This window comes from Orycteropus afer, unplaced genomic scaffold (assembly GCF_000298275.1).
Source record: "Orycteropus afer afer isolate SDZICR_OR568_19922 unplaced genomic scaffold, OryAfe1.0 scaffold00040, whole genome shotgun sequence".
Classification (NCBI taxonomy): domain Eukaryota; kingdom Metazoa; phylum Chordata; class Mammalia; order Tubulidentata; family Orycteropodidae; genus Orycteropus; species Orycteropus afer.
In genome coordinates, this window is record NW_006921627.1 from 1,322,840 (window position 1) to 1,335,517 (window position 12,678).

The following is a 12,678-nucleotide window of genomic DNA, read 5'->3' on the forward strand; positions in this document are numbered from 1 at the left end:
CTTGAATTTCTCGGCCCCCTGCGCTTGCGGAAGCTAAGGCTGACGCCAGCCGAAGTTTCCTCCAGGGACTTTGAACTTGCCGGCTTCTATACGTTTGTGAGCCATTTTCCTAAGATAAATTTCTCTCTCTCTCTCTCTATATATATATATACGCTTTGTTGGTTTTTGTGTTTCTCTAGAGAACCCAGTCTAACACAGCTGCTAACCAAAAGGTTAGTGGTTTGAACCCACCAGCCACCCTGCAGGAGAAAGATGTGGCAATCTGCTTCGGTGAAGATTACAGCCTTGGAAACCCTATTGGGCAGTTCTACTCTGTCCTAATGAGTCACTTTGAGTCAGAAATCAATTCCATGGCAGTAGATTTGGTTTTCTGATGACTTAATGTGCAACAGTCAATGATCATCCCTAAAGGACTTGACATCAATCAAGAAGAGTAATCTAACTGTGGAGAGAAAAAGAAAAGAAAGAGGTTTATATCCAGAGAATAAAGCATGAAAGAAATCATAAAGATTCTCCAGAAGGTTAAAAGTAGGCAAATTTTTTGGATATACAGCAATTTCTTTTTTAGGCTTAAAAAGCTAACTAAGTACAAGTTCTCACTACATTGTAAAAATATTCTTTCTTCAGTAGATAAACTTTTCTTCTTGTTTTAAATGATTTCAGTACCGTAGAGAAAAGATTTTCATTTGAACAAAAATTTTCTGATAAAACAAAAAAGTCAATTGATACATTTAACAGAATCCATATTCCTGGGTCATACTTCAGGGTAACAATCATACAAATAATCCTAGATTAGTTTCAGCTAAAGGTGTTCAAAGACATCAGAATAATTCTGGGTCATTGTAGAAATCTGGATCATATCTAGGACTTACATACAAATTTATATGAATATCCAGGGGACATTTGAGTCAAGATACTTGCTGACCAAATTTTGGTTAAAGAGTAAAATTTCCTTGAAATAAGTAAGTAGTTATGAGTGACAGCAAATTCCTTACCTGGGTGTGGGGGAAGGGCCTTTCTTTTAATTATATAGTTGACCCTCGAACAACACAAGTTTGAAGGAGAGAGTTTTTTTTTTTTTTTTTTTTAAGGTATAGATCTTGAAGAAATTCAAGAGCTAATAGACACCACACCAGAGGAATTAACAGAAGATAACTTGATGGAGATGGGCACCTCCAAACCAGTGTGAGGTGATGAGGAAGAAGACATTGAAAAAGCAGTGTCAGAAAACAAATTGACATTAGACAATCTGGCAGATGGGTTTCAATTATTCAAGACTGCTTTTGACTTTTTTTACAACATGACCCTTCTATGATATATATGGGCACTGAAACTAAAGCAAACAGTAGAAGGATTGGTACCATATAGAAACATTTTTCAAGAAATGAAAATGCAAAAAAGTCAGACAGAAATTACCATGTATTTCTGTAAAGTTATAGAGTGTTCCTGCCTTTCCTGCCTCCCTTTCCACCTTTTCCATCCCTAAAATGGAACGACCAATCCTTTCTCTTCTCCTCCTCCTCAACCCACTCAACATAAAGACAATGAAGATGAAGACTTTTATGATGATCCACTTCCGCTTAAGGAATAACAAATAATCATCATGCTGTACAGTTAAACTTTTGTGTTGTGTATGTGTGTCTTTGTGTGAAAATCATTACCGTACGACAAGAATTGTGTTAATCAACTGTTTGTTATCGGTAAGGCTTCTGAACAACAGTAGGCTATTAGCAGTTAAGTTTTTGGGGAGTCAAAAGTTATACATGGATTTCTGACTGTGCAGGGGGTCAGCACCCCTAACCCCCACATTGTTCAAGGGTCAACTGTACTGCTCTTTGCAAGAATCCTAGCAAAAGGAGAAGTAGCATGGTTTTCACCACCAAGCTGTAGTTTCACCTACCATTCATTCATTCATTTACTGAAAAGGCCAGTGTGTAAGGAATGCAGCAGCTATGAGTAGAACTTAGTTTTTCGGATAGTGTGTAATGCTTCATCAGGGGACACCTGAGAGTCATGACCAACCAAAATCCCCAACCAAAATCCCCAAATACAACCCTGTGATGTTTCCTGACTCTAGGCTAATTAGATACCCAGCCAGTGAGTATTCTTTGAAATTGTGGCCCTCTCTCTCCAGGACCTATACCTAGAAAACAAAGATCCTATGTCTATAACATAATGAAGTATGTAAGCAGACGTTACAGAGCTTATGAAAACTGGAATAGTCACTGTTTCTTTCATTTATAAATCAGTGATTCATCCCCAAACCTAAGGGCTTAAAACAATAAATATTTTCTTATTTTTCATAATTCTTTCAGTGGCCTGGGTAGCTCTGCTGGATTTGGACCAGCCTGGCTAGGGTTGGGTGATCTGAGATAGTCTCATTCCTGTGTCTGGTGGTTGGCCTGATGCCAGCTAGGGCAAAGGTGATCGATCACTTGCTGGCCTGGGTTCCTTCACATGACCCTTATGCAGGGTTCTCAAGAATAGAAAATATGCAAGCCCTAAAGTGCAAATTTCTTTCAAGTGTCTGCATGTGTTACATCTGCAAACGTGCCCCTGGCAAAAACACATCACACGACCAAGCACAGATTCAAGGGAGAGAGGAACTGACTCTATCTAATTTTTAGTGGGAAGAGCTGCAAAATTACATTTCAAAGGGGGCAAAGGTAGAGGGCAGAAATAATTGAGACCATTTCTAGAATCTACTCTATACCTAAATAGCAAAGATTAATCTCCAACCTCACAAAATTCATAGTCTAGCCTAGGGGGTGGAGGTGGCAGAAATTACTAAAGTCACCGTGACACAGCATGCTATTTATCAGGCACTGTCCTGAGCACCTAACTAGCACAAAAATAAGTAAGATTTGTCCTCTCCTCAAACTATTTATAACTTGAGGAGTTTAGGAGGGACAGGAAGACAGCAAGCCAACATTTCATGTATATTATTTTATTTTATTTTCATGTCAATCCTATGAGAGATGAAATAATAGCTTCATTCAAAGAAGAGGAAGCTGAGGCTTGCACAGATTATGTCACAACTATGGAGAAGCTGTGATTTGAACTCAGGTCAGTCTAACTACAAAGCCATTAATTCATGCTGTGTCCTCTTAGTCTTGTAGCTGGGGGCCTCTGCTAGAGTTAAACCATTTCAAGGAAGGAAATATCTCAGAAACATTTTTAATATAACTAAACAGTAAAGGAAATCAGAAAGATTGTCTAGATCAATGACAAGGTCTTCTCATATTGATATTCATGGCCCCTTATTTAATCTTCACTTCTTCATGCAATCTGTAGCCCAAGAGAAGGCCCATGATCAACAGATTTATATTCTACAACTTAAAAAAGCTATGGTAGGTAGCATAGTGCCTAAGGTACTTTGACTGTCAACCAGAGGCTGGAGATTCAAACCCACCAGCCACTCCTCGGAAGGAAGGTTGGGCAATCTACTTCCATAGTGATACCGCCTCGGAAACCCAAGGAGGAGTTGCTATGAGTTGGGTCCGACTCAACGGCATATAACAACAACAACAACATGAATATACCAAAAGTACTAGGCACAAGCTATTCTCATGCAATAAAAAGAAAAGTAAGGAATGGGGAACAAAGGAGAGTCAGGTAGACAAATGACAATTTACTAACTTCTGCTTCAGATATTTGGAGCAAAGCTTCATCATTTCATCTAGAACACTGAATCCAGGCCTTACACCCCTCCCATTCAGATGTATTTATAGATACATTTCCAGCACTCCTTCAGTTGTTCACATCACTATTTTCCACCACTGACAAGCTTTATAAAGAGAGAGATTAGCCTTTTGTGTGGAGTTTTCATTTTTTGCAAGCAAATTAAAGAATTCTGAATTTAAAAGTAGATTTACACATTTAGGTCAAGAAACTTGATTGTTTTATTATCTGTGGGTCTTTAGAATACCTTTATTGATATTTTCTCATTTTGTTCATCTACTGTTTTCCTAATTTCCTTTATTTCTTTGTCCATGTTTTCCTTTAATTCCTTGAGCATATGTAAGACAGCTGTTTTAAAGTCTTTATCTAACAAGTCCCATATCTTGGCTTTCTCAGGGATGATCTGTCTCTCTCTTTTGTTCCTTTGAATGGGCCATCCTATCTTCTTACTCTATGTCTAACTTTTTTTTTTTTTAACAGTAAACAGGGCATTTGAGTAATAAAATATGGTAAATCTGGAAATCGGCTTCTCCTTTTTCCTTGGGATCAAGGAAAGAAAAGTAGTTTCTTTTCTATTGTTGAAGACTCTAAGTAGTCTTAGCGACTTTTCCAAACTATTTTTACAAAGATAGGAATCATCCCTCAGTTTTGCAGACTGGCTTTGTGCTGGAGCAACTACAAACCTTTCAGTCCACTCTAATGTGCCTACAGCTCCCCTGTGCTACCTTCAAGATGGGCAAAACATAGGCATACACTTTGCTTCACTCTTTAAAGTAGCAACCTGACAGGTTCAAACTGACAAACATAATAACACATAAGGTGTGGTCTGCACCCTTCAGAATTCAAGACCAGGATCCCGAGCTAGAAATATGAGCTGCTAGTTTAAGCTGGCTGCTGAGTAGGGTAAGTAAGAGAGGGGTTCAGTAACAAAATGGCCCTAGAGTATTCCTGCCATTTTCTTGACTTTGTCTTTTTCTTGATTCAGCATTCCAATAACTTGGTTGCTGCAAGCCTCTGAATGTTTAACAGAATTCCAACAAAATTAGGTCTGACAGTTCACACATGTTTTTTTGATGTTTCTTTAGGTTTATGTATAAAACTTCTTACTCTATCATATTGGTAAGATCACATCCCATCAATTCTTCTGATTTTCTAAATGTTACTATCAGACAATGATATTTCCTCCAACCTTTGTATCTGTGAACAGAATCAGCCTGTCACAATCGCTAATCACCGATTCTTACACAGAACCTACTTTTAATACTGTAAAACTTAGGATTACCAGGAATGATCTCCTGACAATTTAGATAAATTTAAGTGATACAAAATAGGGCTGCTACAACACAAACTAAAAGGAATCTTGAATAGACAATTATTCTTGTTCTTCAATTGCTGCTAGAGAGAATGGCCTAATATTAATTGATCTAAACTAAAACTTTTTTTTTTCAAAGTATATGTTCACCAGTTTAATTGGTTTTACTGAAAAATTCAGAAGGAAGGTAAGCTTGTTTTCTCATTGGAGGATACATTTCATAAGAAATTCTTCTGGGAAGTTTTACTAAGAAGCTTCATTCCTTCATACCAGATGTTCCAAGTTCTTCTGTGATTTCAAGGATGACCAGCTTCCAAGAGACTTGCCTCCAAGCTAAGATAACCTCTGCTATATTTAACAAAAAGAGCTCTTGTGATTTAGTGGTTAAGACATTTGACTGCTAACCAACAGCTGATATTTGAATCCACCAGCTGCTCCACGGAAGAAAGATGAGGCAATCTGCCACAGTGACTGAAGCTGGTTTTAAGAGGAATCTATATTTTATCTATTGGTACTCTTTCAATACACTTCCATGGCAGAACTAGGATAACTACCATGTGGGGAATTTTTTTTCTTTTTGGGGGTGGGGGATTAGGCACTCTACTCTCTAAAAATATTTCAAACTAAACATTTCTGTTTTGCTCTTGACATGCCCTCAATTAGAAACACAGAATACCTAAACACTTCCTATCCCTGACAAAGAATACAACTTGTTGGATCCAATTCCTTTAGAAAGTTTTCTAACACAACAGGTAGTCTTCTCTATTCCTCTGTAGTCTAGATTTTATCCTCATTTTCAGCTGGACCATCAGAAAATTGCATATAGTCTAGGCTCCTGGATAGCATTAACTATTTGTTTAGCCTAAATTGTACTTTGGTGTCATTTCCTTCACTTTTATCCAGAATCAAATTAAAAGACAGTGTCTTGAAACCTAATATTGTATTTCATATTGATATTTTTGACTGCATTCCTGTGTCCTACATTACAAAGCTCTAAATGAAAAGGTATCTTTTAAAAACCAACACTCCTCCCAAAAGGAATAGTATAGTCTAGTCATGGACAAAATAACTCCTCAAACTAAGCATCCCTCCACTTTTTTTTTCTGGCTTTGCCTCAGCATCAAACTCACTACTCAATGCCAGTATAACTGTAAAGGCCCTTATTGATGACCTATCTGTGATCTACTATTCCTACTATGGAAATGTATAGTTTTCCTATTCCTGATTATTTAATTTTTTCATTGTGTATTATTATTTTTAATTTATTTTTGTTGCTGTTGAGAAGAAACACAGCAAAAAACACAATTCAAGTTTCTACATGTACAATTCAGTGATACTAATTATATTATTTGAATTATGCAACCATTCTCATCCTCCTTTTCTGAGTTGTTCCTCTCCCATTAATATAAACTCACTGCCCTCACTGAAGTTCCTATTTAATCTTTTGAGTTGCTGTTATCAATTTGATCCCATATAAACAGATCTCAAAAAAGTATAATGCTAAAGGCAGCATTCTTTACTAGTTAAGCTAAACCATTATCTGGTTTTACAAAAACTTCAAAGCATATTTTTGGTTTAAGGTTTAAAGATTACCTTAGGGCAATAGTTTCAGGGGTTTATCCAGCCTCTATGGCTCTAGGAAGATTGGATTTCAAAGCATTTGAAATTCTATTCCACATTTCCCCCTTTTGATCAAGATTCTTCCATAAACCTTTGATCAAAATGTTCAGTAATGGTAGACAGGCACCATCACATTCTTCTGGTCTCATGGCAAAGGATGAAGTTGTTCATGGAGGCAATTAAGTCACATTACATTTTCTCCTCCTAATCCTGATTCTCCTTCTTCCTCTGATGCTCTACACAAACACAAACTCATTGTCATGCCTTGGATGGCTACTTGCAAGCTTTTAAGACCCCAGGCTCATTATGTATTATTATGTTATTGTTGCTGTTGGGTGCCATCAAGTTGATTCCAATTCATAGCAACTCAATATGATAGAGTAGAACTGCTCCAGAGGGTTTACAAGAACAGATTGTTAGGTCTTTCTGTCATGAAGCCATACGTGGGTCTGAACTGCCAACCTTCCAGTTAGCAGCTGAGCACATAACTGCTGAGCCACCAGGATGTCTTATATATTATTATAAGCCCAAGCTACCTTAAATTATATATTGTGAATAATAATAAATAAATAAATTCATTTCTGTTTCTACCCAGTATTGTTGTTGTTGTTGTTTTTATGTGCCGTCGAGTCAGCCCTGACTCATAGCGACCCCTCCTTGGGTTTCCGAGGCAGTATCACTACAGAAGTAGGATTGCCCAACCTTCCTTCCGAGGAGTGGCTGGTGGGTTTGAACCGCCAGCCTTCTGGTTAGCAGGCAAGTGCCTTAGCCACTATGCTACCAGAGCTCCCCTACCTAGTATTAATGCATGCCAACTCCTTCACTAACAAGATTATGTTCATACTTTTACATACCCTGGACTTCCCTTTCTTTTCCTGATTATTCAAATTCTACCTGCCCTTTAAGGATCAATCTAAGACTCTACTTCTCAACAATGTCTTCACTACTACATTCACATCACTGACTTCTGAACATTTATATCAAATAGTCTGTGCCACACAGTTTAATACTTAAATACCCTATATTGTATACTGATTTCATACTGTTACCATTATTCTGACCAGATTTCTTTCTTGAGATAACTTCCTTTGTCCTAGACTTGTGTCAAGTATGCATTGAAAAAATACTCAAATACTTGATTGGTAAATAATACTGAAGAAAACACAAAGAATCACAATGGCTTTCTTTTCTATGTATACATGACAACCTAGCTGGGGAGAGGACATTTAAGAAAAAAAGATAAGACAATAAAATGAAAGTTATACATAATTCAGAGGAACACAAAACAACAAAGTTATCAGGATATTCTGAAGTTAGCTCAAATGAAAAAAGTTAAAATAAATTAAAAAAATGAGAAATCATTTTAAACAAATCACTAAGAGAATAGACCAACCACATACATGGGACAGTAAACGACCATTTATTTATGGGGCTTGCACTGCGATAGAGAATATTGATAATGGAGTGATGGAAAGAACAAGATTCATCTGTTATCTCCATACTTAGAAAAGTTTCAATCAATGACTGAATCATAGAATTTTAGAGTTAGAAGGGTCTGTAGAGGCTGTTATGGGATTTAGAGGGTTTAAATTATTTGACCATGTGTAATGAAATGATGCAAAAACAAGAGTAGAAATTAGATCTTCCAGCAAGTAAAGTTATTCATGAATAATAGAATATATGATTATAATTTTTGATGCACAGTAAAAAATAAGGAATACATGAATGCTTCATCTGCCATCTGCCACTTTTGGAAAATCTACATACCTAAAGCATGCACACACTCACACACCCAATCACACCACCACCAATAAATGACAATAATGTCTTGGTTACCATATGCCTTACCCAGCCAGACTATAGAAAAGCAGCTGATTAAAGGAGTACCTATTCTCATGAGACTAATGTGATACTGATTACACATGACAAGTTGTCATACTTGATAATAAGCCATGTGGAAAATCTAACCCAGAAAAAGTCTACTGCTGTCAGGATACAAAAAGCTATTTATTTAGTTAACCAATGACACAGACAGATTCAGTGATTTTCATTTAATCAAATCCCCCCACCTAGACTTTCAAAAGCATAGAGAGCTACTCAGTGGGGCCAATGCAGCACACATCCTGCACTACAAACCCACAGAAAAATATTTCAAAGATAAACAGACTTTAGCACACTAAATCCCACCTACCTCAGCTTAAAAGAAGAGTCAAGTGAGTCAGCAATCATTATGCTCAATCATCATGTCCCAGCCCTAAAAATCCATTCATAGTCTTTCAAAGTAAATGTGATTAACAAAATCTAGACCTTTGTATGGTCTAGCGTACCCAGATCAAAATACTCTTTAAACATATGGTTACTCAAACTGGGTATGCACTAAAATCACCAACAGAACTTACTACAAATCCAGATTCTCATGCCACAACCTTGTGTACCTGGTTCAGTAAATCTAGGTATAGCTCATGATCTCTGTTTTAATAACTATTTAGGCAATTAGCTCTGGAAAATGCTGCTCTTGACAACCCAAGTAACTACACAATATAGTGATACTGCTATGGCGACCCCTCCTTAGGTTTCTGAGGTGGTATCACTACAGAAGTAGATTGCCCAGCCTTCCTTCTGAGTGGCTAATGGGTTTGAACCGCCAGCCTTCTGGTTAGCAGTCAAATGCCTTAGGCACTATGCCACCAGAGCTCCTGTTTTGAAATAAACATATGAGGAACCCTGGTGGGACAGTGGTCAGTGCTTGGTTGCTAAACAAAAGGTCAGCAGCTCAATTCCACCAGCTGTTCCACAGGAGAAAAATACGGCAGTCTGCTTCTATGAAGATTTAAAGCCTTGGAAATACTGTGGGGCAGTTCTACTCTGTCCTATAGTGTCACTATGAGTTGGAATCAACTCACTGGCAATGGGTTTAGTATAATGAATATATGTACTACTTCATTCAATTATTCAATCAATAGCACAAATAAGTTTTCCCAAGTGATACTTTAGCAATAAGTTAGAAATCAGATTTTTAAAAAAGCAACTAAATTCCAAAAAATTCAATGGTGACAGTAGTGTTCAGGTTCTAGTGTCTCATGTTCAGATCAGGAAATATATTTGAGGGCTGACAAATTTGAGAGGGAAGAACACACAGAAATTCCTCATCTAACCAAAGTCTAAATCAAATACCTCCTGTTCCTGGTACAAAGTCTGAAAGAGAAATGAAACAGTACACATCTTCAAAAAGAATGAGCTGTGACTCACAGTTGGAAATGGGATTCAGACTTTTCATTTGAAGCTGTTACATAGGGATAGGATGGAGTTATAAAGAACTTTTCTTGAAAAGCTGATTTAAGACAGCAATACTCCCCAAAGTGATATACAGATTCAATGTAATCCCTGTCAAAATTCCATTGCCTTCTCCCCCCACCCCCGGAAGTGGACAAGCTGGTCCTAAAATTCATATGGAATAGCCAACACAATCTTGAAAAAGAACAAAGTTCTCAGAATACGTAATTCTGAACAGGACTGACTATATTCAGCATAAACTAGCACAGTGTGGAAGAATTAACTATGTACTCAGCACTGTCACAACACTCACTTAGGAAATAACGAAATGCAAGTAATGTGATAGAAATCTTGAACCATGAATAGGGTCACTTCCCTTACTTAGCCTCTTCCTTCTTCAAGTACGTACTGCTTCATATACTTGAAACCAAACTCTAACCATATTACACCAATAAGCTCTTATGGCAGGTTCTCTGCATGACAAAGGCATAAGTTCTACATCACATTTTAGATAATAGGAAAACAAAGAAGCAATAAGAAGATAGCAATACAACTAACCAGAAGGCTAGTGGTTCAAAGCTACCAGCCACTCCTTGGAAGGAAGGTTGGGCATTCTACTTCCGTAGTGATACTGCCTTGGAAACCCAAGGAGGGGTCACTATGAATCAGGTCCGACTTGATGGCACATAACAACAACAACAACAATCTCATCTTTTCCTTTAGAAAGTTAGCCTACACATTTGTATACAGATTTTCCACTCAGACCCTATGATGTTCAGATGAGAAAAAGTTCTATGTTCAAGTAAGAACAAAAGTTGATCAACACAGGCTTACACGATCATAAATCAGTCATCAAAGGATCATATTGTATGATCCCATTTGTGAAATATCTAGAAGAAGCAAATTACTTACAAAGATCAAAGTTAATCAGTGGTTACTAAGGGTGGGAGGGAAGAGAAAGAAGGAATCATTGTTCAGAGGTGCTGAACTTATGTTAAGGATGACAATTTTGGAAATGGATAGTGGTGATGGTCATACAACATGATGAATGTAATTAATGTCACTGAATTGTACATATAAACAATTGTTGAAATAAAAAAATAATCATGCAATTCTCATCCATGTCTTGTTACATGTGAAATCTCTAACAACAGATGAATTTCTTTTTATTTATATGTATATGTTGTTGTGGACAATGAATAAGGAAGACCGAAGAAGAGTTGATGCTTTTGAGTTGTGATGCTGACGGAGAATGCTGAAAGTACCATGGACTGCTAAAAGAACTAACAGATCTGTCCTAGAGGAAGTGCAGCCAGAATGCTCCTTGGAAGCAAGAATGGCCAGACTTCATCTCACCTATTTTGGTCATGTTGTAAGAAGGGACCATTCCCTGGAGAAGGATGTCATGCTTGGTAGGGTGGAGGGTCGACGAAAGAGGGGGAGGCCTTCAAGGAGATGGATTGATACGGTGGCTGCGATGATGGGCTTGAGTATAGCAGGGATTGTGGGGCTGGCGCGGGATCGGGCAGTGTTTCATTCTGCTGTGCATGGGGTCGCTATGAGTCGGAAACAACTCGACGGCACTTAACAACAACAACAATATGTTGTTGTTGTTATGTGTTGTCAAGTCGGACCCAACTCATAGCGACCCTTCTTTGGGTTTCCCAGGCCACATCACTACGGAAGTAGATTGCCCCATCTTCCTTCCGAGGAGTGGCTGGTGGGTTTGAACTGCCGGCCTTCTGGTTAGCAGTCAAGTGCCTTAGCCACTATGCTACCAGAGCTCCCATTTATATGTATGTAGTATATTTTTATCTGTACCAATGGCCATTTAAAGTATCAGGCTCTTAGAAAGCATTAAAAGTAGTTGCTTCTGGGTACTGGAATGGGAGAGTAGGTAAAGAGTTATTTTTTATAAAGCTATTAATATTACTTGGTTTTATAAACACATTTATAAATTATTTAGATACAAATTTAAAAATACTTTTATACATCAAGCCCTTATTATTGGTTAATATCACCACCATAAGCCAAAGATAATACCTTGGGGTGAGGAAAGATGTTGCTCCTGCAGCTTCTCGTGAGAGAGGAGTCCCAAGTAGCTGAGAACAACATACTTTGTTTCATAGTGAAATCCCAGAGGCACAGCAGTAGAGGACGCCATTGAGTTGGTTGGCAGAACTCCAAAGAGGTCTACTTACTGATGTGTAAAACCTAAAAACACGAAACACTTTTCAGTTTAAAGTTTATTATATATGAGTACATTTTCCCATAATTGACTCCAATTATTCAACGAGGTAACAAAACAGGTATTTCTCAGAAAAGCAATACTACTAACCAGAAGTCTGAGAAATACTTGTTTTGTTACCTAGTTGAATAACTGGAGACTTTGGCTAGATGAGGAATTTCTGTGTATTTCTCTGTGTTCTTCCCTCTCAAATTTGTCTGCCCTCAAATATATTTCCTGATCTGAACATGAGACACTAGAACCTTCTTCACAGTAATCATAAAAAAATATAAGAGTTTCATTCACTTACAAGTGGGAATTTATTCAGATCTCAGGTCAAAAGCAAATTTTCCTTCTCTTTTCTAAGGAGCCCTGGTGGCCCAAAGGTTAAGTGCTTTGGCTGCTAATAGAAAGGCTGGCAGTTTGAACCTACCCAGTGGCTCTGAAGAAGGAAGACTAGTGATCTGCTTCTATAAAAATTACATCCAAGAAAATTCAACGGGGATTTGGTACTCTATCACATGGGGTCACTATGAGTTGGGAATCTACTCAATGGTACCCAACA

At 37.7% G+C, this 12,678-nt stretch overlaps 1 protein-coding gene across 1 annotated transcript in view; it reads right to left on the minus strand.

Moving 5' to 3' along the window:
* The window catches only part of BCL2L13 (BCL2 like 13), an 87,671-nt gene extending 75,621 nt beyond the window's left edge, over nt 1-12,050 (minus strand). Inside the window, exon 1 of the mRNA XM_007937018.2 lies at nt 11,930-12,050. Within this exon, the coding sequence (XP_007935209.1) occupies nt 11,930-12,050 (121 nt within the window). The remainder of the gene's footprint in view (nt 1-11,929) is intronic.
* Between the last annotated feature and the right edge of the window lie 628 nt (nt 12,051-12,678).